Source organism: Xiphophorus couchianus, chromosome 1 (genome assembly GCF_001444195.1).
Source record: "Xiphophorus couchianus chromosome 1, X_couchianus-1.0, whole genome shotgun sequence".
NCBI classification, from domain to species: domain Eukaryota; kingdom Metazoa; phylum Chordata; class Actinopteri; order Cyprinodontiformes; family Poeciliidae; genus Xiphophorus; species Xiphophorus couchianus.
In genome coordinates this window covers 14,945,798-14,972,218 of record NC_040228.1, presented here as the reverse complement: position 1 = coordinate 14,972,218, position 26,421 = coordinate 14,945,798, and the positions used below count along the sequence as shown (strand labels likewise).

General features: G+C 38.9%; 1 protein-coding gene across 2 annotated transcripts in view; it reads right to left on the bottom strand.

Annotated features, from left to right (window-relative positions):
* The window catches only part of znf385a (zinc finger protein 385A), a 73,334-nt gene that overhangs the window by 28,998 nt on the left and 17,915 nt on the right, over positions 1–26,421 (bottom strand). Inside the window, exon 2 of one of the 2 annotated variants that reach the window (XM_028016344.1) lies at positions 6,201–6,352. In XM_028016344.1, coding sequence (XP_027872145.1) covers positions 6,201–6,352 — 152 coding nt within the window. Of the gene's footprint in view, positions 1–1,618; positions 2,084–6,200; positions 6,353–26,421 lie in introns of those variants that run through there. The other variant, XM_028016351.1, reaches the window with a different exon arrangement.

Below are 26,421 nucleotides of genomic sequence, written 5' to 3'. Positions count from 1 at the left end.
CTTGTTGTCCTTCAGGATGGAGAACCCCCGCCTCAGTCTCAACTCCTTCACAGCCTCCAAGAGGTTCTTGCCTGTAGCTTTGAGTTGTTCAACTGATCTCAGCTCTGAGTAGCTCGTTTCCTTTTTAAGCAACAGCATCACCACATCATGATGTGGCCGCTTGACCATGTAGGTGATTGAAGGTGATGTTTGTTTTGCACACACTTTGCTTTCATCTAATCAGAGCAGCTTCTTCTACATTTCTATTGTGTCTTTTACATGATTTATGGCAAACTGGAGGCAGGACTTCTGATGGGCTAAAGCTTGTCATTTTGACAGCTTCTCCTACCTGAGCTGCAGATATCTGCAGCTCCTACAAAGCCACCATTGGCTTCTTGGGTGCTACTCTCATAAATGGCATCCTTGCCTGACCTGTCAGTTTAGTTGCAGTCATGTCATAGCTTGGGAGGTTTGGAGTTATGTCATCATCTTTCTGTTTGAAATTATGGATCAAATAGTGACATAATTTTCCATATTTTAAAGATTTTCATGACTTTCTTCCCGACCTGTCAGTTGTGTTTCTTGTGCCTTCACAATTCTGCTTGTTCCCTAATGTTTTCTAACAAACATCTGATGATTCCACACCTCTGATGAATTTACACAGATTACTTTACACACAGATGGCTTGTAGGATTGTAAAGCAAACAAAACAACACCAATTCCTTCCACTTCACACAAATACCAGAGTCGATATGTAGAGAAAACTGTCAACTGTGTGAGCAACCCTTGAAGAAATAGCATCGCCCTATACAATGCACTTGTAAGCTGCACACCGAAATCAGTCTGAACTCTGCAACCTGGAAGTCATGAGCTGACCCATTATTTTTGTGCCTGAGCAGAGTTGAACATGAGGCTGAGCAGGCGCGGTCCCTGTCTCACATGAATCATAGGGTTTCTCCCCGGCTCGCTCAGGCCGGCTCTCTGGGTGTGGGTCACCTCCGATCCATCAACTCTATTCAGCTGTTAAAAACACAGCTGCCAACACGCCTGTTTGGAAGGCAGCTTGCGTCTTTTCTCACCCAAAAAGCCCTCCAAAAAGCATGCTCTCATGAAATAGGAGCAGAACACAATGATGACACTGCGGAGGGATTTTCCAAAACCCCACTTGCACACAATTATGAGAAATTGTGGAAGTAGTATTTCTGGAATCTGATGGAAGTTAATAAATTGCACATGTTTTTGCCCAGTTCATGAAAGCTCAGCCAGATGTGGGTAAGCCACAAAACTGCCAGTTTTAGGACATCAACAACCCCACACGACTCAAACAGCTTTAGCAACAATTAATCATCTTCTAGTTCGGCACAAAAACATAAAACTCATAGACCTTTTACACTTTGAATTTTACTGTCATCTTCTCTAACTTCCTCGCACATTTGATCAACTCACTAAGACAAAAACAAAAACAAAGGAATTAGCTTTCTTCGGTGAAGAATGTACTATTTACTATCACAAGACCCATTCTGCCAGCAAGGGAAGCATGCAGCTTTTGAAGCATGGGCTCTCACACACTTTGCACTGATCCAAAACATCCGAGCACAGTTGGGTGAAAGTTTGAAAGAAAAGGATATTTGGTACTCACCCTCTTCTCCTCTGTGTCTTTGGAGGTTTGAAGCTGCATTATTCCTCCTGTGTTTGTACTGCTCTCTGAGGTGAGTGCTTGAGTCTCAGCATGTGTGAGACAGAGAGTGTGTGGTGCACCTTCTTCACTCATTCAGTCTGCTGGTGGTGTGTCAACGCCCGGCGCCGACAAACTCTCAGAAAACAAGACTTAATGCCTAGTGATGCATTCCCAGCTCTGACCTTTCCTGTTTTTTGTTGTTTTGTTTTTGTTTTTTTTTACAACATTTCTGCTTTCCTTCAAGGTGCTGCACCAGAAATCCTTCTCTTCAACACATGTCCTATCAAGTGCCTGGATCTGTTGTTCAGCCTCCTCCTCCTGTACAACTCAACTACTTCTCTCAGAGACACGCTTCAGTGTATTTTCTTCTGCTTCCCAGTTTTCTCCTCCCCTTCTGTCTCTGCATCTCCCACTCGCTCTCCTTCCCTTCATGCATTCTTCATCCAGCCAAATGCTAGGATTAAGTTTCTAACTGTCCCTTTGCCTCAGTCCTCCTCCCCCCTCCACCTTGGGTTCACATCACAGATGTCATCTTTTTTTTTTCCTGATTCCCTAATTCTAGCTGTTGCATAATGAAAACAGTGTGTGTTACTTGCCATTTAAAACATGTCCATGAATCTCCTAGTTTTTGTTCACATTGTCAGTATTTCGAAAACAATCTTCATAAAATATTTCGGACATGTTTTTCTTTTTCGCTCTGGTTTGGCTATTTACATGTGAGAGCTCAGGAAAACTCATGGAAATCTACCGAGGCAAACTCAAGCATTTCTGGCACTCAGAGGGATTCAAATTTCAGGGTGTTTCACGTTTAAACTCAGACATTTTGCTTGTTAGCTTGAAAAAACACAATCCCAAGTAGGAAACGCTGACTTCACAACAAACAGAACAATAAGTGTTAATCTATTTTTCGTCAACTTTTGTGTAACCAAGAACCCTCGAAATTCAGGGGCCTCACTTTGATTTTGTAAGAGGTTGTCAGATGAGGTACACTAAAAATGTAGTTTTATTATCTATATTATCTATAGTGGAGCTTGAAATTTGGATGCTGTTGAGAAAAAGGTAATGAAGACAAACTGTGTCTAACCAAGTTGTAGACGTTCATGGCTTGAAGTACCTATTTAATCAAATTTAGGTGATTCGGTCAAATGTTAGAAAACATTTTGCATCTGTAAAAATATATTAAAAAATTTAATAAATGCTTAAGTACATATAATCAATAAAGCTTCTGGGAGATATACTATAGATGCAATGCATAATCTTCAAATAATATCAAAATCTGCAATATGCATACATTTAAGATTAATATTTCCTGAACCAGTTGTCTCATGATCATCTAAACTTTGGTTCTGCAGTAATTTTGTAGTTTTGGACTAAATGTTTTTTATGTGTGTTTTTTGTGAGTTTTAGCCTGAACATAGCTTTAAAAGAGCCTAGTTGTTGTTTTATTTTGGTAATTTGATTTATTTTATTTGTTGTGCTCCATACCAGTTTTTCCTGTGAAACGAGTTAACGAGTTTGTTCTCCCTTTGTGTCTCGTAATCCTGTGCTAGGGTTTGGTCATGATCTTTTTAATTACTCATTCAGTACTAGCTGAAGCAGCTTAGATTCCTTTAATTTCATATCATCAATAGTGTCTGTTAAAACACACTTTCAGGTTCTGTTTGTTTTTTGTTCAGTTATATATAAAAAGGGCAGAAACGTAACAGAAATGTACAAACAGAAAAAAAATAAATACATTTAAAAAAAATAAAAGAGGTTTTGCAAGCAAATACTTTAACCTTTGGAAAATTTAAATAAAGATTATAAATTTTAGCCATTAGCTAGAAAACACTGCAAAAATGAGCTTGTACCACATATGGGTGGAGAGATGATATAAAGGAAGAGTCTTTTGATTGCTCATTCTGAAAGCTAAGATGTTAAATGAAAATATTCAAGACTCACACTGTCACACATCACACAGTGTGAATATTGTGTGACAGTGAGCTTCACAGAGCTGGGAAAGCATCACTAGGTATTAAGCCACTGAGAAGTCCTTTGGAAGAATGAATGAAGTGATTTCCAGGAGATTTGTCTTCCTCAGTCAAATCTCTGTGATTATTTTGTCTTAAAACTCAAGTATTTTATCGCTCTGCTTTAGGAGCCCAACATGAGTGGAGGGTTTTCAGACCCAAAGTGAAATAGTGCGTGTCTACATCAGGACAACCTAGAGCTGCAATAAAAGTCAGCCTCATCACTGTCTACAGGCACATTGAGTGAGACAAGCAGCTAGAGGACAAATCCCATTAGAGGACAATTAAGGCTGTATTCAGCTTTAAGAAATGCCATTTCTCTGTTCAGCTATGAGGCTATAATAATAATATGAGGCAGTGTGGAGTGGAGTCCCATTATAGCCGTACAAACTCAGCACAGATCAAATATTTAAAAAAAAGACTGACAGAAGTACCAGCTATTAGATGAACGGGGAACAATTCACTTTGCTAAAGGGCAACCTCTTCATTAAAAATATCTTTGTATCTAAAATTGTACATATGCTGCTGCAGAGGAGCATTTAGAAGTTGTTTAAGAATCCTGCAGATATCTTCTACACTAGTCTTGCTGTAGAAATGTACTCATCTACAGAATACAGAAATACAAAACGTCTTGGAATGCCAAGGGCTACGACTTCCTCCGCAGCAAAACATCAGTAGTTTTCTTTTTTTGTCGGATTTCTTCTCACAAAACATCTGGTAAATGCAAAAGTACTGCAAGATCAGCTTCAGGCAATTAACTGTGTTCTGCTAAACATTCAAACCAAACACGTTTAAGTCATACTCTGTAGTAATGTACAGTAATTTTGGAAACATCTCTACAAGCCACTAGAGATAGTAGAGTACACAAACATTGTGCTCAAGAATAGAACAACTTCAACATATTTTTACTCATGTAAAAATACTTTGCATAAGTGCTCCACAAGGACTAAGTAATTAATCAAAACAAATTTCATTAATATAAAAACGATGTACTAATATTTACAGTATTGTATACAGTCTAAGAATAGGACAGGGTACTTCTGAGGATAATATATAAGTATTTACTCTTTTTCCAAATGTCTCAGAAGACTCAGCAGACACAAAATAATATTAGAACAACAAAGCTTGCGTGTTTACAAGAAGGCCCACTTTAACATTAACTTCAAGTGTCTCTGCATCTCATGGTATTGTGGTTAAATAAATAAGTATCGCTCAAGTAAGAGTAGCGATACTTTGTGTTACTCAAGTCAAAGTAAAAAGCTTGGTACCGTAAAACTACTCTGAAAGTACATTTTTTCAAACAGTTATTCAAGTAAATGTAATTGAGTAATTTAACTAGCTACCCACCCCTGAAAACTACTCATGTTGTTTTCTGTGAAATGAATGACAAGGTCCTGTGTGCGTTTGTGTTGGCAAGTCTGCCATACTAAGGTCAAAGTGTCCTCCAATCCTTCATTATGGCTCCCTCTCCTGGCCGCAGACCTGAAAAACACCTCTGGTGCTGCCTCTCAGCTGTCAGCTGCAACAGCTATTAACATCCGTTGAATCCCTGTGGACCTTCAGACATACTTAACTCACAGAAGATGAGGATGGGGAGCAGAAAGATGGAACAAAAAGCTCAACTAAAGAGAGAGAGAGAGAATGAAGGATCCAGAGGGAGTAAGTCAGAGTAAAGAAAGAGGGATTAAACGGCTCTGCTAACAGGAACAAGAGGGCAGAAGAAGTGCTTGCATAATTCCAGTGTTTCCATAAATTCACATCTGCTGCTGCATAGAGGGCCATGTGACTTAGTTCAGTTTGGCAGTGAATATGCTTCCATTTCTTTTATTGCTCACCCAGGACTATTAAAATGATTTTATTATTAAAGCATGTTAAATAATGCACAGAATGTATCTCGGCATTGCCATGAATGTTTAAAGCGCATGTTGATATTCTGTCAGAGGGCGCTGCTGTGTTTCCCCTTTTGCAATCTGCAGCCAAATATCCCAGATGACACACGAGGACATGGCCCAGGAATGATTTTACACATTGCTGACAAGAAAGCTGTTGACATTGTTCGTTGGAGCCTAAAGGAGCAGACACTCCACATTATGCTGAGCTGGTGATATGCTGAATGTCTCTGCAGCCTTCTCAGACTGATGCTAGTTAGAGCCAGAGGGACGAGGGAGCGGGAAGATCCCTCTCTGCTCACTCGGAGTACACACCACTTCAAACAAACTGCATCGTTTGAAGTGCGCAGCTATAAGGATGACCTCAGAACTCCTCTTTAATTATTGCTCTTTGATTTTAGCAGCAAGGCAAAGTGTTTGCACATAAGGTATTAGTGAGTTGGGGAAGTTCTGCTAACATACAACCCTATCAGGCTGTGTATCCACTTTCACGTAGTAACTGCTGAAAGACGAATTTCTGCAGCTGCATGGTGCAGCAATATAGTCCCATGTAATTGTGTAGAAATTGGTTTATGTTCTGCTTGTAGTGGACAATTGAAAAGACTGCAGTATATTGTGTTTGCCTGGGTCTGTGTCGGCTCTTACGGTGTTGAAGTTGTGGAAGAGACTCATGCTGTGTGGAGGAGGTGGGCTTTCCATAGGAAACTGTAGGAACGGCTTCATGTCCAGGTGGGGCTGGATCACGGTGGGGGTCCGCAGGAACGTCGGCACTGCTGCCCCGGCCCGATTAATGCCTCCTGAAAATAAACAAGGACAAACACACACAAAACCATAATTATATGTTTAGGTTCCATTTTGTGTGAATGAAACAATTTCATGCTGCTTTTATGCTGCCTAATATTTTGTAAAATTACTATACAAGTATAGAAATTAAGGTGAGAGACAGAAAACTGGTTAAAGATGTAGCTCTTCCAGTGTATTCTGTGCAGTTTTTCTTATTTCTGTGAAATGAAACTACATTCAGACAGGCATATTCAGCTGTATTTGGTCAGCTTACATTTATACATTATAAAGCAGATATTAACACACTATTTAAAGTTCTTTGGTTTGTAAACTTTCCCCTTTTTCCTCTAACAACTGGCCACACAATACATGTTTCCTAAATTAAGGTTTTGACCCTGGATCCAATTAATACACACATTTCCCACCCAAAAAAATCCAGCTTGCAGCTTCTCCTATTCTGCCTAATGACCATTCAGTTGGAAACTTGAAAATCCGAACCTTTTCTGATCCATTAACACATCATAGTTAAGCAGTCAAAGGTTGCACGATGACAACACTACTCTTTGTTCTTGGAAGTTGTTCTTGAGTGAAGTATTGAGTGTTTTATTCCTTTGTTTAAAATGAGTATTGTATTTCCATTTTAAAGCTACTTGTTCCTCACACACATGACGTGACTTTGCTTATGCCCAGAATATAAATAATATAAATAACTTTTAGCAGAAATGGTAAGAATGACTGGGTTATGTTATCAAATGGAAATCAAATGTTCATGTCAAAATCTCAAATCAGCATCGAATCCCCTTTGAATCCATCCGTCCATTCACTAGACTTCTTGACTGTGCAGGGTGAAACTTATGTCTATTTCCAGCAGTCAATGCAAGAGTGGCAAGGAACATCCTGGGCAGGTTACCAGTTCATCACAGGGCAATACAGGGACGCACAGGACAAACAGCCAATCAAGTACACGCTAGACTAACCAGATGATCTAACAGATATATTTTTGGGCTGTAGGAAGGCAAATATACACAGGAATGACATGCAATCTCCTTGAAATCCAGGACCTTTCTGCTGCAAAGCAACAGTGCTATCAAGAGTGACTGGAGCATGTTTACACAAAACAAAAGTCTTTGTGCGAGTGACACAATCAATCAATCATATGCACATCAACCCCAAAGCTTCTTTGTGTAGATTTCCGTAATGCACCTTCCTGCCAGGTCATCTTCTCCCTTATCCTGGGAGATATCTGCAGCTTGATCATTATGAGTTTCATCTCAGCACAAGCTACTTTATGCATCAACAAAAGCTGTTTCTTCTGCAGCCTAGATGTGTCTAGTCACAGTATGGTAGCTGATTTGTGCACTCTTGCAGAGAGTTCAGGCTGCTCCTTAGAGAAACGGTGAGAAAGTGGGAGGGGCTTCGAGTAGAGCCACTGCTCCTTCACATCGAGAGGAGCAGCAGAAGTGGTTTGGGCAACTGGTTAGGATTCTTCCTGGATTAAGCTAAGGGAGGAAGAGAGGGAGAGACGGATGGATGGAACCAGAGTGTAGATTAACAGAGAGAAAACCGACAAATTGTGAATTAAGCTGACGTCAAACTCTACAGATGACCTCTTACAGAAACTCAGCTCCATTTCCTCACCAGTGTTTCCATTTTTCTTCTGATTCTCTTTAGCCCCTCTCCCCTTCTCTAACCTTTGTCAAGGATGATAGTGATGGGCTCCACATAGCAAAACTCAGCCTCAGCACGCTCTTAGATTAAGCCTCTTAATATCCGCAACTGGATTTCTGTGGCTTTTAAATTCCTCTGAGACTTAAAGCTTTGCTGCAGTCCTTTTTGGGATCACTCTAAGCTACTCATCTGCTCGGTTACTTGCTCTCCTCTAGCTGCATTTGTAACTGCAATGCATTTCCCTCCGCGGCCTTCCCAGTTTCCACTGGGTAAAGTGGGAATTATTTGAAACCTCTGCGTTTTTCTTGTTTTTTGTTTCCCAAGGCAACATTCAACCAAAATCAATCAGAGAACATAACTTGATTTCTGCATTGGCAAATACAAAGTCACCAGATGGAGACTCGACATTTTGGATTAGAGAGTGTAAGGAAAAGAGGGGGAGATTGAATGTTGAACGAGGTGAAAATGCTGCCTCAGCTGAAGCTCGTCTGCCTTCTGCTGAACATCTGTAGGCCTGCAGGTGTGGAGGACTGAGTCATGAAGCATGAAAGAGTCCTTCACAAAGCAAGCAATCAGTCTTCACAAGAAAACACGTGTATCAATGCATAAAACTAGATTCCAAACATCAATAAGACAACATCAGTCACTGACACACATTCAACTGCCTTCTGCAAGGCCCTACTAAAGACCCTCACTGGAGATTTTAGATTTAGCAATAATAAACTCTTCTACAATGTAAATGATACCCTGCACCTTTAAATATTTATGTTTTTATGACTTATGCCTGTTAGTAACTTTCAGTTCATTTCTTTTAGCCTTTCATCACTATGATACAGAACTGCTAGCGTTTACGTTTTGCTCATTCCACCTTTCAGTTTTATGAAGAGTGTAAACATACAGCTTTGGGACTTTAAAGCCTGTAACATTCGCTGAGAGTGATGCGAACAGATAGGCGATACTCTTGCTGCTCTGTCCTCCAAAACCTCCTTGGTGAGTGGTGACAGCAGTGCGCTCTCTGAGGTCGTGCCACTAAAAACAAGGCTAATATCACACTGCTAGAATGCATTAATCATGACACATTGTCGTGCCTTGACACATGGCCTGCATTCGCCTCCTGGCAGAAGCCGGTTGGGGCGGTTAGTGCTCTGCTTGAAGAGCAGCAACACTTTGTCCGCTGAATTTGCACAAGCGGTGATGTTTGCAGCTCCCCTGTGAGTCTGCGCTTGAGCATGGAGGCTGCTACTGGCAGCGGGTCAGGTTGTGTCTGGCAGGCAGACAGAGAGACGGGATGACTGGAGGACACAATGTGTCTCTACAGCTGCGGCGGGAGGAAGGGGAATCTAAGGATCTGGCTGAGGCAGGGGAACCAGACGTGAGCGAGACACGCAGACTTTCTCTGGGCAAAGACAGAGATTGTCCCATCAGGGACAAATGTGATTTGGATGTGCGCGTGTTTGTCAGTTAGATAAATCATACTTGGGCCACAGTGTATAATTACCCCATTAATTTAATCGCTCTTCAGGGATCTTCTTACGCTGTAAATCAAACAAATAGCTTTATAGAGTGGGAGATAGACTCTGGGGTGAGCGAAGAACATCTCTACATTATTTGTGATATATGTTGGTACGTGTACGAGCTTTATAGTGAGAAGTCAGAAAGGGAAATTTTATGACAGCAGAGAAAAAAGGCATATGGCACAATAAACCACAAAGAGCTTTTATTTGATGTTTTTTTTGCTGCACACTGAAGAATTGGGAGCGCAGGTGAAAAACATCAGAATTTACTGACTGAACTCAAAATTTTATAATCTTTTAATAGCTAATTACAGTAAACTCGAGCTGCACACAAACAAATTCTCTCCAAGAACATTGGAAGGATTATTTACACCAATACTTTGCATGTGTGATTAATATTGGACAGTTATTAAGTTCACCATCTTCCTTTGATGTGGTAGGACATAAAGTAATACTTCGGTATAAAAAAACAATCATTATAGCAGGAATAAGTACTTTTGGCAGCAGAGGCACGTGTCAGCTCTTATGTAAAATTAAACCTGGGATATTCATAATGCATGAAAAGATAGTTGTGCTTTGAAATTGATGATATGACGCACCAAAATCACCACTTCATGCTAGACCCCAAGCAACCCGGACTCTTCCTCTCCACTCCTCCTCCTGACTTCCAAATTAAATGAGAAAGCAAGATTCACTTTAATCTGAAGAGTACTTCAGTACACAAAGCAACATTTGGTCCTTGTTCTCTTCAGCCCACCTACAGTATATCTGATGTTCTTTCTGGTTCGGAGTGACTGGACACTTTAACCTATAACCGAGTCTTGAAATTAGCACCTAAATACATCTGCAAACACTTCCTATTTCAAGCTGCTTGTTTTCTTCTCTGCAGGGCCTGTTTGTGGCGCTGTGACAAAAAAGCTTTTTGAAGACCAACAGTGACCGATACATGCTGAAGTTTAAGCTGTTTCCATGTTAACTTTGCTCTACTGTGATACAAAAAGTATACATAAATTCATGTTTAATTTAAAATAAATTGGAGAATATTATTACCTTGCTTCAAACATGATCAAGTTTATGTTTGAGTTCACACTTGTTTGAGACTTCTACTTGTAGGCAGACAGAAATTATTTGGATTTACATTTGTTGTTTGATACTGATAGCTTACATGTGAATAGTAGCGAATGAGACAAACATGTTGACAATGTTATCAAGTGTACAAGTGAAAAAGACAAATCTGCCACAGGAATACAAGAAAATAGTAAAAAATAGGGGAAAAAACTGTTTTGGTATAGATTGCTTAGTAGATAATAAGAGAACAGAACGCAGCACATTTTATTACATAATCCTGTTAAAAAAAAAGTCTATTTGTCTGGGCTCTTATGTCACTGACCACTCTCCTTACTCATCTTTGGGAAACATGTAAGAACACACTTATGCACAGATTAATAGGCTGTTCCAATGAGACACAACTTATTCCTTCGATTTCTTTCTGCTTGAATATTTGGTTCGTCAACATCATCTATCCAGGTAGGCACAAATTTCTATGTCTACCCCATGTGTTGAGTAGGCAGTTGCTCTCTTTGGAGTTCAGAATCATTTTTATGCAACACCCAAAAGCAATCTGTCTGGAGAAGCTGGGAATGCCTTTTACAGCTTGTCAATGGAGTCAAAATAAAGAAAAGGCATTCTGGAACTTTAAATATTGGGCACTGAATCAAAACAAGTGCTTCATTGATTCAAATTGGACTCTGGTTGGTTCTGGTTCTGTGTCTCATCCGGCCTTTATATGAGACACAGGCTGCATTTCAAGTGCAACATTGTACAATGTTGCACTAACAATATAGATTTGGCTGAAAACAGGTTAGTCCAAAAATTTATATTCATACCGAGTTCTTAGCTTTCTGATATAAATCATTTCCTTTAAATGTGTTACTTGACATGCTTTCATATGCATCTAAATGTTGATGGTCACAAGCAGTGCATATTATGATAGTTTCAGAAACAGTGTGTGCGAAAAGAACACATGAGCTCTATCCAATGTTATGATGAAGCTCTTGTGCAAAGGTCTAGTCAGAGGAGCGATATGTACAGAAATTGTTATTTGTAAATTGCTTTGAGATTAAGTTTGTTGTGAATTTGTGCTATATAAACAAACTGAACTGAGTTAATTCACGTATTAGGTAACAAAATGATGTAAGTACAGTATGCAGTTAAACACTTTTTTTTCATCTTAGTGACTGTACAGTGCTGCTGAAATGTTGCTGAAATGTTGCCAAGGGTACAGCTCTACTTGGAAGAAGCACCAATGAGTGTTTTCGTTGTGGAGCTACAAGACAAAAAAAAGAAAAGACGCTGTTTACAGAATCTAGGCTAAGAAAACCTTTTCATGTCTTTAGATTATCTAACAGCCTGTGTGGGTTGCGCCAGAATCTGTTCAGGCTGTTTTTTCCCATGGGCACTGGGTGCATTCAGGAGAAAACAATGGGAGCTGGGTAGCTAGCACCAGCCATGCTGGGCAGCCACAGATGTGCCAGGATTACTGGCAGCGAGAGCAGAGAGAATGAGATGACTGCCAACTTGTATTTCTGCAGGGCTGTGATCTGCACCTGTTCGCCACATGTTATATAAGGAAAAAAAGGACTCATCATTAGATGCTGATTTGTTTGAGGCTGGCATATTACCAACAGATGATAACATTTCATAATCCCTTATTAAGATTAGCATAATTAAACTATGTCTAATGAATGTGGCGTTATACTTCTTGAAATTTTGCAGCACGTTTTAGGTTTACAGATTTACGGCGTGCCAGTCATAATTTATTTGATCAACCAAAGGTTTTCAGCGCATTGGGGATTCAGAATAATTGCTGCCTCTAAATCCTGAGAAAACCTGCTTTGGGCTTATGTATACATTATTGAGAGAACTCTGAGTCAGTGAAATGATTTAAAGAGGCCAGGAGGCAGCACAGGGAGAACCTCTCAGAATAATGCAACCATTTCTTCTCATCAAACCTCCCTTTCCCCTCACACACAGAGACTCATACATCACTGACATTTCCTGTCTCCTTTTAATGGTTTAGGATGTTCTTTTGCCCGTACTAACTTCAAGTGTTTAACCTACGTACACTGCCAGGTAAAAAACGAACATTTTCACATAAAACAAGCATCTTCATTTGAACTATACTTTTAGAGTCCAGCGTCAAAAGTATTCCTAACCTTTTAATAATTACTCTCACATTATCCCATGTAACAGTCACAAACTTCATTGATAAAGTAACAGTGGAAAGAAAATGATACGTAGTTTTCATGCTTCCTTTTTCTTTCATTTTTACAAAGGCAAAATGTGGTGTGGATTTGTTTTCAGCTCCTCTCTGTTAACACTTAACACAACCATTCCTTGGAGTGATCAGAGGTGTATTTTGGGGCATGCCTCTACCAACTTTGCACATTCTGAGACTGATTTTCTTTTTTTCTTAAAGGGGAAAAAAGCTCAGTTTGACAGACAGAAAGCAAAAACAGTCTTCAAGTCTTTCCACAATTGCACTGGGTTGTTGTCCTGCATAAAGCCGAACCTCCATCCCAGTCTCACATCATTTGCAGTCGGATTTTAACTTAGCGTAGCCCTAACCATTGGCATATGTTTTCAAACCAAACTCTACTTTAAACTCAACAGCCTCCTTCCTTATAACCGTACGCTGTGTTTATTTCTCTTCTTGGTGGTGTTTGTTCACTAAGGTTTTCCAATAACACAGTGCTTTCACAGAACAGCTGGATTTATAAGGAATGGTTTCCACACACACAAGTGGAAACCATTTACTGATTGAGTGACTTCTGGTGGCAAATTGTTGCATCAGACTTTATGGGAATGAAAACTTATATACAGTATGTCATATGTTTCAAATACACATTATCTGAACAAGTTAGAGACAAGAGGAGCCAAAACAGCTTGTTTTGAAAGGAACTAAAAAAATTTAATGAACATGTTTGTATAGCCTAAAGACCGATCTTAAATCCAAATAGGATGCTGCTGACCAACTCACCATTTACACTTGCACATGACTGCAAACAGATGTGTGTTCATACAACCATGCATCTTTGAAAAGCAGAAGGTTCTGGATTATAAGTGAACAACAAAACACTTAACAGTCATTGAACCAAACATAAAGCGGTAAAACAAGCTGGATAAATGCACTGGAGATCTGCTTGGGTTGGCAGGTGATGGTCTGGGCTTTGCTGGAGTTGCTAGGTGAAGGGAAGTGCCTGGTGATTTGTGATGTTACATTCCGGAGATTTTTGAAACAGGTCATTTTTGAGACACCAAGAAACTTTATTGGCAGAAATCAGCTGGGTGGTATTTTTAAGCGCTTTGAAAAGCAGTAGAAACCCAAAATGGAAATACAAGAACATTGTCAAGATGTGATATGAGGTGGTGGTAAGGCAGACGCTTGGAGACCCAGGTAAGATGAATAAAGGTGGTTTAATGATGAAATCCAAAATAAAACAAACAGTCCAAACCCCAGGCAGCACTGCTAAGCGGAAACCAGGGCTTAACACAGGTCGCGCTGGGTGAACGAATGGACGTCAAGATAGAGACCCGACGAGGAACAAGGAACACAAGTGGGGTTAAATACACAGGGAGTAATCAAGAAAACGAGACACACCAGGGAGCAATCAAAGGGTAAGACAGGACAACAGGGAGACTCAGAGACAGAAACTCGAAATAAATACACAGACCTCAAATCAACACAGGGAAATCATAATCATGACAAACATGCCTTTTTTTATTTAGTGTTAATAGAAGTACATTAATTGCCTATATTCCTCTCTCTCTATTCTCTCCATTTTGTTACTAAAAGATTTTCTTCCTTTCCTTTGTCATGATGAGCTCTGAGTGAATCTGTGCTGTACACACCTGTGCCCAAGCTCAACGGAGGATCCAATTGCTTTCATTTGTGGAAGTAGGATGATAAGTCTGGACAAACAACAGAGGTAGAGAGAATAACAGCCTTTTCTGATCAGGTCTCCTCCTTGGTAGAGGTCCTGAAGGACTCCATGTCATCTGACAAAGAGCAATTAGCTGTTTTAAAGGTTTTACACATTTCGCTGATTCCACTTTAGAAAATAGCGCTAATTTACTAAAACTGGCATGTGTTTAATTAGATCTCTTTTAATGAAAGGTTACGAGCTTCAGAAGTATTCAAAGTCATCAGTAACTGGTGACTTTGGCTTTAATTGACTATTTTACAATACATACTTTAATTCTGAGCATGTGGCACCCAAACCATTTGTATCCTGAATAACACAGCTCTGTGGCGACAGCTCCATGTTGATACACAGTTTCCCAAACTACTTCAATAAATTAATAATGTCAGTCAGGGTTTCCAGCTCACACGAGGCAGTCTAGGTCCATAAATGTAAGTGTGAATTCAACAAAGCACAAACATATTCTGTACATACTGTAAAAAAAAAATACACATGCACACACACATATATATATCAAATCTGAGCAAAAGAAACCACCAGAGTGTGCTGCAGAGCCCTGAAGATTTAGCCCTAATATTAACTGGAAAATTGCATCAACCTTTATCTCCCTTAAATCTATCTTTAATCACTTTATGAAAATGTAAAGCTTCCTATGAATGTTAATTAATGCGTACAAGTTAAACAGAGAGAGATAAAAATCTATCTGAACTCCAAATATGATAATGGGCTTTAACAGTAGACTTCTGCAGGGCAAAGCTAAAACTTGATTCATTGCTACAAATGAGTGGCTTCTGCGTTTGCATTTTGAACACTTGAGGAATGTGCACCTCTGTCTCTTTAGACATATGCGAGTCTGAGTTTAAAATCTGAGAGGGTTATGAAAGCTCAGTTACCGTGAAGGGAAAGAAAGCTTGAGAAATAAATTTCCAACAAAGAAACCGTTTCCTCGAAGTTTGCAAAATGTGGTTTAGAAATATTTTCATTTTCAGTATGAAAAAACGTTTTGAACATGTTAACATTTTTTAGTACATGTAGTTAAAATTAAGACATTAAATGTAACAAGGTGAATTTTTGCAACTGGATTTACAGCGGAGATGAAGGTTGAGGCAGAGTAAGGTGGAAACAGTGTTTAGTCATCAAGAACAGGTACAATTGCAGCCTTAAATAGATTCAGCTGTGAAGGACCAAACCACCTTCAATACACAGGAACTTCACCAATTTACAATTTCCTTACACCATAAGCACTATAATGAAACACCACATATAAAACACCACAAACAAATCTTCCCTGCCCCTCTTCTGGCCTCTCTCAGAACCTACAAATGGTGTCTGGACCCCTGGGGACGTACTTGTCCAAACATCCTGGACAGGCGAGTCACCCCATCTTAGCACCTCCACACTTTACAGATTCTACACAAACATTTGCTTAAGTTTTACTAACCAGTAGCTCTTTGCTCTGAGTAACAATTATCCAACCCTTCACACAGGCAACCTTCTCACTTCTCAATGAGGAGCAGCTGTGCAGAGCCCAGAACAAAAGGCTACATGTTAATTATGAAAATACTCAATACATATTCAATGAATGATTAAAACGTCTTGTGTGCAAATGGTTATTGATGTGCAAATCTATGCTTAAAGTGCAGTGCTAAATAAAGTGCTAGTTTTATAAAAGTGCAAAAGGCGCTCTTAACGTGCCATACAAGTTATTCAAGTAAAAATAATACCAGTAATGAAGACCTCTTCATTGCACTAACATTAAATTCTCATCAGATATTTATTACAACCCAAATCGACTGATACAGTGGGTAGAAAATGAAAAAAAGTAGATGAATTAAGTGAGACAAAAGGGAATGGCAAAGTTCAAAAGTAATAAACTCATAAACAAGATGAGGTGCAGAAAGCCATCGACAACAGTTGTCTGTATTTAGAATGAGGTTCTGTCCCCTATTGTACAAATGAATATCAGCTAGTTTAGATCTTACAGATGGTCTGTATAAAGGGTTCTCATGACGAAATTATTTCACAAGAAGCATTTAATGAAGGGCAAAAGCAAATGGCTCTCAAGACCTTATTCCAAAACACTCTGATGACATTTACTACAGATGTATAGTTAAAGCATCAGACTTTTCCATTCAGCATCATAAGGACCCCTATAGAGAACCAGAAAGAACATAATCTCAGCAAGTACAATTTTTCCATGATGTTTAGGAAAAGTATCTGCAATGGCCTCTTTTTACACATTTATTGCACAAGATCCCACTGCTGAAGAAAAAAGTAGTTTAAAGCCAAGAAAATACTATAGTACATAGATCCAAACAGAACTTCTGGATGTTGTGCATATAATGTTTGGAAGAGGAGTCATCCTCTAAAAACATACCATTAGAAGTGTTTGGAAGTGGAAGTATCGTGGTTTGGGACTGTTTTTCAGAAACAATTGAAAGAACCTGTAGATGGAACCAGTGTGGAAGACAGAACAACAACACGTAGCCAAAGAAACTTCTAATGATTTTCAAAGAAGTTTAATGGTTTTCAAAGAAAAAATAAACCTGTTCCAATGACAGTTACTTGACTTGAATCAAATTGAAATTCAATGAAAAGAACTGAAGACCAACATGAATAGACAAGGCCACCAGAACCTTCAAGACTTTAGGACAGTTTCCCTGGAAGAAGAAATATGGGTTCTCAAAAGTTTCTTACATGATCAACATTCTGGGCAGATCTAATGCAGAGTTAGACTGTCCCAGATAATAGGGCCAGCTACTGCAAATGCATGATCAGCTCTGCTTTTTGATTTGGATTTGGGAATGACACTGAATATTTAGTTATTTGACCTTTAGTTTATTAATGGGCAATGGATATGTAAAAGGTCATGGGGTGGCTAAAGGCATCTAATTGCAGTAGTACAGCATTGACATGTTCTATGCTTATTTTCTCAGCTGTAGCTCCCTTCGTCATTGTACTGTAGCCTGACCACAAGCTAAAACTTGCATCTGCTCCATGGGTTGAATAAAGGCCCACAGCACAATGGTAAACAAAGTTAAAACAGCTTCCAACAAGCAAAAATGGAAATAATCCATGGTTCATTTGCCTTGTTTACATTTTTTTGTGAAAGTGAAAACAAATTCAAGTCAGTCTGTCTTCCAAACATCCAGGAACCCACCAGAAACAATGATTAATTTTGTTTGCACTCTAATCATGGAAGTTTCTTTGTGTTAAAACCTTTACTGAATTTGATTTACTTCAAGACCGCAAAACATCTATTTTCCATTGGAAGCAGCCACATTCCTCTTTACGTTAATCTGCTTTTCTTATCAAACAGATTAAATGTTTCCTTCCCTCCCACAGGAGAACATTTTGTCTAATGACAGACTAGATGTGGCGGTAATGACACCCTAGATAATATGACGGTAGCAGGCCCTGAAAAGCCCCCCCAAAGGTTGTACCTTGATGTCTCCTAAGTAGCTGCATCAAGGCTGGGAGGATTTAATTATCTGTCTGTTTCGTCAGTCGACACTCACGGGGATGACCGGGTATTCCACAAAAGATTGAGAGAAGAAAGATGAGCCAGAGGGCCAGGGGGAGGCATAATGCAAAAATAATGGAATGGAATGTGCTAAACAGAGATGTCTTTACTCCCCTTTGCATTCCTCTGCACACCAACCATTTACACCGAACTTAAAATACACACGAGCACTAATGCGCATGGACAACCATGTGAACATTTTTTTAATCCTTCGAACAAGTCTCCTACTGCTCCTAAATGAGCAAGTGAATCTTTGTTTCTACTGGAATTTTTATTGTCTCCTGGTGGCCTGGCATTCATTCACAAATGTTTCTGACTAATCTCCACTAACTGTCCACTTTATTAGGCACGCCCCACCGGGTTTGCCTTCTGAGAATCATCAGGGAATCGAAAATATTCTTCAGAGATTTTGGGTCCATATTAGCAAAAGAACGTGACACTTGCACCAGATTTTAGCTGCATGCTCCAGTTCCACCACATCCGAAACGTTTCCAGGTCGGTTTGAGTCCTGGTGACAGTGAAAGCTGCTGGATTACTGCCATGTTTAAAATAACAGTCTGAGCTGATTTGAGTTTTGTGACATGGTGCAATATCCTACTGCAAATAACCATAAGGAGATGATTACGTTGTCGTCACAAACTGATGAGTCGTCAGCCATGATGCTCCACTGAGGCTGAAGGGTTTAAGCAATGCTCAGCTGGCGTTAAGAGCTGACACACAAACACCTTTACATCCTCATCACCAGCAGGAAACATTGCTAAGAGGCAGGGTGAATAGGCCGATATAATTCAAATCTTATTGGAATTTCTATTCAAATTGAATCATTCAAATTTATATTAAGCCCAAAGCATTTAAAGTCAGTAATGCCAAACCATTTTGCAGTAAAAAGCAAAGTAAGTGAGGGGCCTGTTTGACTTTCTGCGTACACATGCCTGCGTGCGTTAGTGTGTGTGTTCTGTGCAGTGACAGTAAGTGTTTACGCTGTTTTGAGGTCAATAATGACAGATAAATAGCTGCCAGGGTTAATGGTAGGGGACAGCCAGAGATGATGAGAACACAGAGAGAGCAGGGCTGAACTTCTCAACATGAGCAGACACTGCAGACAAGGCATGCATGGCTGAGACCGTGCCAACACACGGAGCATCACAATGAGCTCATCATACATTTAAAATTACACGCAGTGTCCTCTATACTGTAACAAAATACTGTATATACCATCGACAGTGCATACAGTTGGGACTTAATCTAACCTGAATATTTATGAAATATAATGAACGTCTCCGGCTAAAAATAACAGCTTTAGCCACAGTAAAAAGAAGCTACACTTGAGTTTTAGCATAGATATGATATACTGTAGTTTCTAACAGGTTATTTAAATCTAACTTCAAGTGTGCAAAACCACTACATATCTGGGTTGATGTATCTCTTGTTGTCTAGAAAAATTTAGTCAAAATAAGGTTTTCATGACCTCGCTAGGTTTTTAATTTGCAAGGTAAGTTTCAAAGTACAATATGTGAGTGTATCTCTGAGTTAAGATTTAGCAATGAGTTTGATCTGAGAATTTTTGTTGGCAAATGCCTGATCTTAAAAGAATAAGATTAGTACCCAACACAAAAAATATAAAATCCTGTTCTGGACATAAAACTTTACATCAACTTTTAAATACATTGTTTTGATTTCAAACCCAGCTGTTCTTTTTATGTTTTGGCACATAAAAGGAAAAGTAGATACTTGAGGGATTCTCTATCACAAAGCCAAACAGCCTTGATCATCTCATCACTCTAAGGCGAAATTATATGCATGTTTTTAGACAGATGGGATGCTCAGTAAAACCTGAGTATGCAGAGAAATTCCTGCTCAGCTAAAGTTCAAAATAAAACTTTTTTTTTTGCAAAAGTGGTAACTACTGCCCCACTCTACAGAACAGCTAACTACAGCTAACTAACAAGCTAGTGTAAAATTACACACTATTAGTTTTAAAACAAACTGCATGCAGTTAGCAGTTTTTACATGTTTAACTAAATATTTTTAATAATGTCTCATGTTGTTGTGATAAATTTGCCTTTAGGGTTAACATTTTGAATTAATAACCTGAAGCAATTTTGATTTCTGAACCTCTAATTTCAGTCATTAAAAGTATCTAAAGTTTATATTCCAAAACTTGAGACTTGCCCCTCAAGACTCAGACTTTACTTGAAGAAAAATAGCTTGTGACCATCTCTGCAAATGACACATAGATGTTCATTCAACTGTGACTATATGACTGCCTAGTGGCTTCGTTAACCACACCCTCACAGGAATGACAAAGACTGATATTCTAAGACAAACACCTTCACGGTGTTGTCCTGAAACCCCTTCAAACCCTGTGGTCTCAGGTTTCCTATCTTTTATGTGTTTTTCTTTTGGTAACGACTGCTCCTCCCTTGATTCACAGGCAGCTATAGTAAGAAGATCAGTTTTTTTTGTCCACTGTGACTATTGATGGCTGCAGGCCATGTCTGAGTCAGAGATGGATGGACTGCTGGAATGCTATGAGGAGGAACAAGGACTCTGCTCTGTTTTGTCTGCTGAAAGACAGTGATCCAACGCTGCAGCTGCAGCAGGAGCAGTAGGGGCTTAGCCTTCCACAGAAAAAGGGGACAAACTACAACACTGCACATTGAGGTTTTAAACAGAATCACGGGAATGATATGCTTCTTTTTTTTTTTTATCTGAAGCTTCTTTCTTTACTCCTGTTGTGGGATGATCATGGTTTCTCTCCCCTCATCGTCTTCACATTAGCTTCCATTTGATTCCTGCAACCCAGCCCCCCACCTAAATTTAAAGGTGGGGGGCTTCTCATCTTCCCTTCTTCAAGGCAGTGATCACACACGCAGGAAGAACAATAACTGGGGACTTTATTCCCAAGCACGTCCCACAGAGCGATGCCCTCAGGTATGGAACTCTATCACTCTGCAGAAAAATAGGTGAACCAGCCCATTTACACTTTGTGGGACAATAACAATGGTGCCAGATCCTTTCAGAGATAAGATATCCAGCCTGGAGGAAACCATAATACAGGTGACATGGTGGCTTGAGGAATTTGGGAAGGATGGAGATTTTAGATAAGAAAATAAAAGACCATGTTTTTATTTTGCTTTGATGGAACATACTAGTGTTACCCTGCAACCTCGGATGGCTGAGGGTAATGTAGCAGATGATCTTCCCTCAACGTGTGGTGCTGTGATATAGAAAAGACGAGACACACACATTGAGCTCCTTTTACCTTCAACAGAAAGATTTATTCTTCTCTTGATGACCGTACTCCATATACAACACTACATATGCAATACTTCATATCAAATACTTCAGGTATCACTGTATAACTTCAACAAATAACCCTTCGATTCAGTACATTACAAATGACTGCAATATCCCTTTAAACCGAACGAGAATTATTGTAACATGCTCCATCATGAATTTTATTGAATGACCAAATATTTTAGATAGCTTTTAATTCTCCAAACCAATTAGTTTTGTTTTAACTCAAATATCTTGTCCCTTTTCCTCAGACCTTTTGTATTTTTAACTGTCAAAATACAAATATATGAATTTGCTTTTAACTATTTTAATAGCTTTTACAATTTTTTTTACGTCCCGTTTTCTACACAATGTCCATCCAAAGCTGTACAAAGTGACCCACCAGTTGACTCTCGAGTCTATAACCTCTTAAACTCTTAAAGGACACCACATTTATGCATCAAAATACATTTTTACTGACCTGCGATATAGAAAAGACGAGACACACGCGTTGAGCTCCTTTTACCTTCAACAGGAAGATTTATTCTTCTGGTGTGCTCAATCTTTTCTTGGTCACTAACGCGTCAGCGCCCCTAGCGGCCATGTGTAGAATTGCACTAACTAACTGAAATAACACTACAGAACTTATTACGATGAGAAATTAAAGATACAAAATGAAAAATTATGTTGGGGTGCCTATTTTCTTACTTCTTGGTTTTGTTTACTAACAACATGTTTTTCACCCTCTACACTAGCAACCTAATTAAGAGTGGGACAGCACAACATTTCAGGCTTGAACTTGTTTAGTCTATCAAACTATTGGAGTTACCATGAAATTAAAACACCCTGTCCGTCCATATGTTAATTTTTGTAAGTGCTGATGAGTCTCCTCTGTGATTAGTGTCACCAAACGACAACAAGGAGTTGTGGTTGCATGAATGCTAAAGGAGCTTAAATAATCAAGTATGGTTTTGCTCTTGGAGTTCCAAAATGTTCCTACATGGATGCTATTTATTACTATTATTATTTATTATAAGGATACAAAACATCTCTGAACTAAAACTGAGCTCATGTGTCAAAGTAGAGATTTTCTTTTGCAGTTGGTGGTTGACTCAAACATAAAGCTAAACCCTTCCTTACACCGCTTCTCACACCTTTAAACCCAGCTGAGGAACACTCAGCACATTTTTCATAGATAACAAGTGATGCATTATTCAGCTCGCTCTAGTTGATCTTGTCTGCCATGAAACTCTGCTTTATAGACATATGAGCTACGTTACGCACACATTCCTGCCTTTTCCAGCATTGATGGATGCTGAATAAAGAGTAGCTGAGGACTCATGAATCACACCTCCATGGAACAATCTTCAACAAAGCGCTGCATGGATGAAAGGAGCTCTTTTCTTTTCAAACGCTCGCCAAAGCAGCGTGGTAATGAGAGTACTGAGGACATCAGATCGTAAACATGCCACAATATGCTTGTTAAATGTGACTACTGAATTACATTAGAGCTAAGGATCTCTGATGCAAATGTCCTGCTCCTAGTTTCCTTACTTCATGTTGACATTTAAGGACACTTTTGTGTTGATGTGCCCAGCTTTAATCTGTAACCATCAGAAAGAGATGGTGACTGAATGCATGGTCTTCAGGGGGCTGCTTAGATAATCTAGCTGAGTCATGAGTTTATTGGCCTCAAATTGTTAGTCCCTCTGTGAATATTGTTCTATAGTTTTCAGTAGTTTCTAATGTGGGAAAAGCTAAGCTTTCAAATGTCTGCCTTGGAGCATAAGGATTTTTAAATAGCCTTACGCTGTCTACCGGTGAGGAGGTTGGTAGACAATAAAATATAGCAAGAAAAATGGGTTAGGGGAAAATGAATGCTTGCATGTATGATCGCTGAATTATTAGGTTGATTTGCAAATCATCCACGTTTTTCAAATGTCATCACTTTACAACCACAGATTTTAATGCACAGTATTTTATTAGGCTTTTATATGGTAGACCGACAGAATTAGCCCATACTTGTAAAGTAAAACATGCATACATGCAATTAATTTGCATGACTTTTATTTATCAGGTTTAATATTATATAATATAGTCCTATTTGTGTTTTTTTTCTGATAAACAATGTTAATAAAAACAACATTTTCTCCTATTTGATTCGTAAACAAATGTTACACAGTATAATTTGGTTTGTGAAGCTACTTAACTGGTTAATCATCAAAACATTTAATTCTTCTGTTTATAGTCAATTTTGGTGGAGCTTGATTAAAATGTTTTATTAAGTTAACTGCAGGATTGGTAATTAATCTCAATCGCATTTTTATCAATCCCTACGTCGACAAAATAAGCAACATTTTCCATTCAAAAACTTTTTGCTGCTAAATTATTGAATAAGCACAACAAGAAAAATATGTACTGTTTTTAATCTGTTATTTAGGTTTTTCAAATATCAGATTGATGCATAGTGGTATTATACCCATTCAGATTTTGACCTTTTGATGTTGTTTGCAAATGCTTCCTATGGACGTACCAGAAACATGTGAATACAAAGGTTCCAGCCAGAACCTTTTTTTTTTTTAAAAAGTGATTGTGTCACAATCTTTTATTAATTAATTAAAATTAAGTCATTAAGACCTAATTTTATCATTAAGAAGTGCCATCATCCAAGTAGGACCACAATCAGCCCATATGTACAGTATATGAGGAGGGAAAGCTCAAAAAGGATGTAGTGTTTATTTTGCATAATCTCTTTTCTGTGTGCCAGATGATTCAGAGAGTCTGCTTCCTCGCTACGCCGACTTCTTGAGTCTGATGATCAAAGGGTAAACAAGGGACAGGTTGAGAACAGAGACAAGTTTTTTTTTTTTTTTTGTTTTCCCAGAGTTCAATCTAGTCACTTAGGTGCTGCTTACCCTTGCAGCTTGGGCTCAATTGATATTATGATTTATTTTCTAATGAGCAGAGCTGCCCTCCCCTTTTGCCACACAATGCCTTGATTGAATCTGGCATTCCATTAGCATGTTAAAGAGGCTCCAGCTTCATCTTTGAGCTGCTGACTGACAGTGGATATCATCTCTCTAATTGCTGCATGTAGTGGACCTTGCGCCTGCCAGAGAGACGCACAGGGAGTTAGAGAGATCTTTGTATATTTCAACTGGGAATATTTCTATTTCGATGGTTTTCTTCAAAGAGTACCAAGAACCCATAGCTCAGCCCAAACAGCAGCAGCGTTTCATAACATGTACAAAGATGCAGCACAAGCCAATTATGTCGCAGGAATGTTAAGTGGCTGCGTGCTGTAAGGACGTGACATTGACATATTTATGTGGACGTCCTGTTCGAATCTCGCCCCATGTCCTTTCCTCTTTATGAACTCGCTCACTCCAATTCTTCCACGTTAACTTCCTCATCCCCTGCATCACTGAGCACATCTCCTCCTCTTCCTCCAGCAGTCTTGCTGCTGCCTCCCTCTCTTTCTCTGCAGTAAATGGTAACTGAACAAATAGAAGGGTGGAGGAAAGCTACAGAAAAGATGGTTATCCTAACTCCACATGCAGTGCATCCCAAATTAACAGATTCCCCGCTTTTTCTTTCTCCTTTGCTCTGCTATGACATAAAAGATACGAATGCAATCGCACAACATTAGCAGCGCATGCAGCAGTTTAACATCGGAAGACTCCACAGCAGTGCTCTGGTGAGCACATCTGCACAGTGTTTTCATTGAAGACATGTGAATGAGGATGTAAGGAAAACCACAGCATATTATTAAGCTGAAGGAACCTAAGCAGCGAGAGAAGACGCATACGTTTCAAGAGCAAACAGATGTCCAGAATCTGTGCATCACTGCCAGAGCTCAACCTCAATATTGTCAACATGAAACTTCTAATTTAGGATTCATCGGGACAACATGAGACAGATGGGAAGCGCATTATGTTACAGCATCAGTTTTAAATAGGCTGTATAGATTTACTGGTTACATAATTAATGTGGCAGGTTAATGCTTTCAGGTTTTACTGTCAAGCAGCAGAGCTTAATCCATCTCTACTGGCTGTGATCTGAACTTTGGTTATGCAAACAAAGGCAGGAAGTGTGTTCTCACCACTGCAAGTTTTTGCGGATACGTATTATTATAAGACTTTTATTTGATCACATAAAAAATATGTTTACCCTACACTGGTGTGAGTTTAGTTCACTGAATGTTTTTCTTTCTTACCTACAGCACTGATGTTATTTTTTTTCCATCTCCTTTTATGTTTAAAAAAGTGCCCAAGTTGTTAGTCTTAGAAAATATTGAAAGCATCCTGTGGGAGTTTCTTTTGTAAATATAATTCAATGCATTCAGTAAGTTAAAGATAGTTCTTTTTTCCTCGGAAAGCCTTTTATGAATACTTCCAGAACAAGGTATTTCTTCTGTTGTTGCTTTTTTGTTACTCCTGAATATTTCAGATCAAACACATTTTATTAACAGACAAAGAGTAAATACATTAAGCAGTTTTTAAATCATGATTTAATTTATTAAAGCATAATTTAACATAAGTGCTATGTATTATTTTAGTATTATTTAAAATTGACTTTTTTATGCTCTGTATTATGTTAGAAGCATATCTGGAGTGTTGCTTTGATTTCTTCATGCATGTTTGAGAAAAAACTCGCTCCCACAAGCTTTCCACAAAGCTCCCCTTGGAGGAGACTCCAGCTGAACATTTAGTTTGTGATCTTATTAAGCTTCAGTGCACTTGAGTTGGGCAGCAATTCCACCTCTGAATGACTAAGCATAAACAAAATAAAGGTTTTTTAGAGGTCTGGTCAAAGTATGGATGTATGTCTAATTTAGTTGATATTGATTGGTTTGTTCCATTGTTGTTGTTGTAGCAAATCATTTAGCAACTCCATGTTGCTCGTACTGATATTAAAATTAGTTTGATCTGAAACTTTTAAGTCAGAAAAATGTTAAAAAAAAACAAAAAACAGAAGAAATCTATAAGTTTTCACAGTACTATAAGTTGAATGAAAGCGAGATCATTCTTCCTTCAGGTCTGGCAGCTGCAGGTGAGATTTAAGATTTAGGTGTAATTACAATCCCACAGAAGCCCTAAAAAAAAAAAATCATCTCC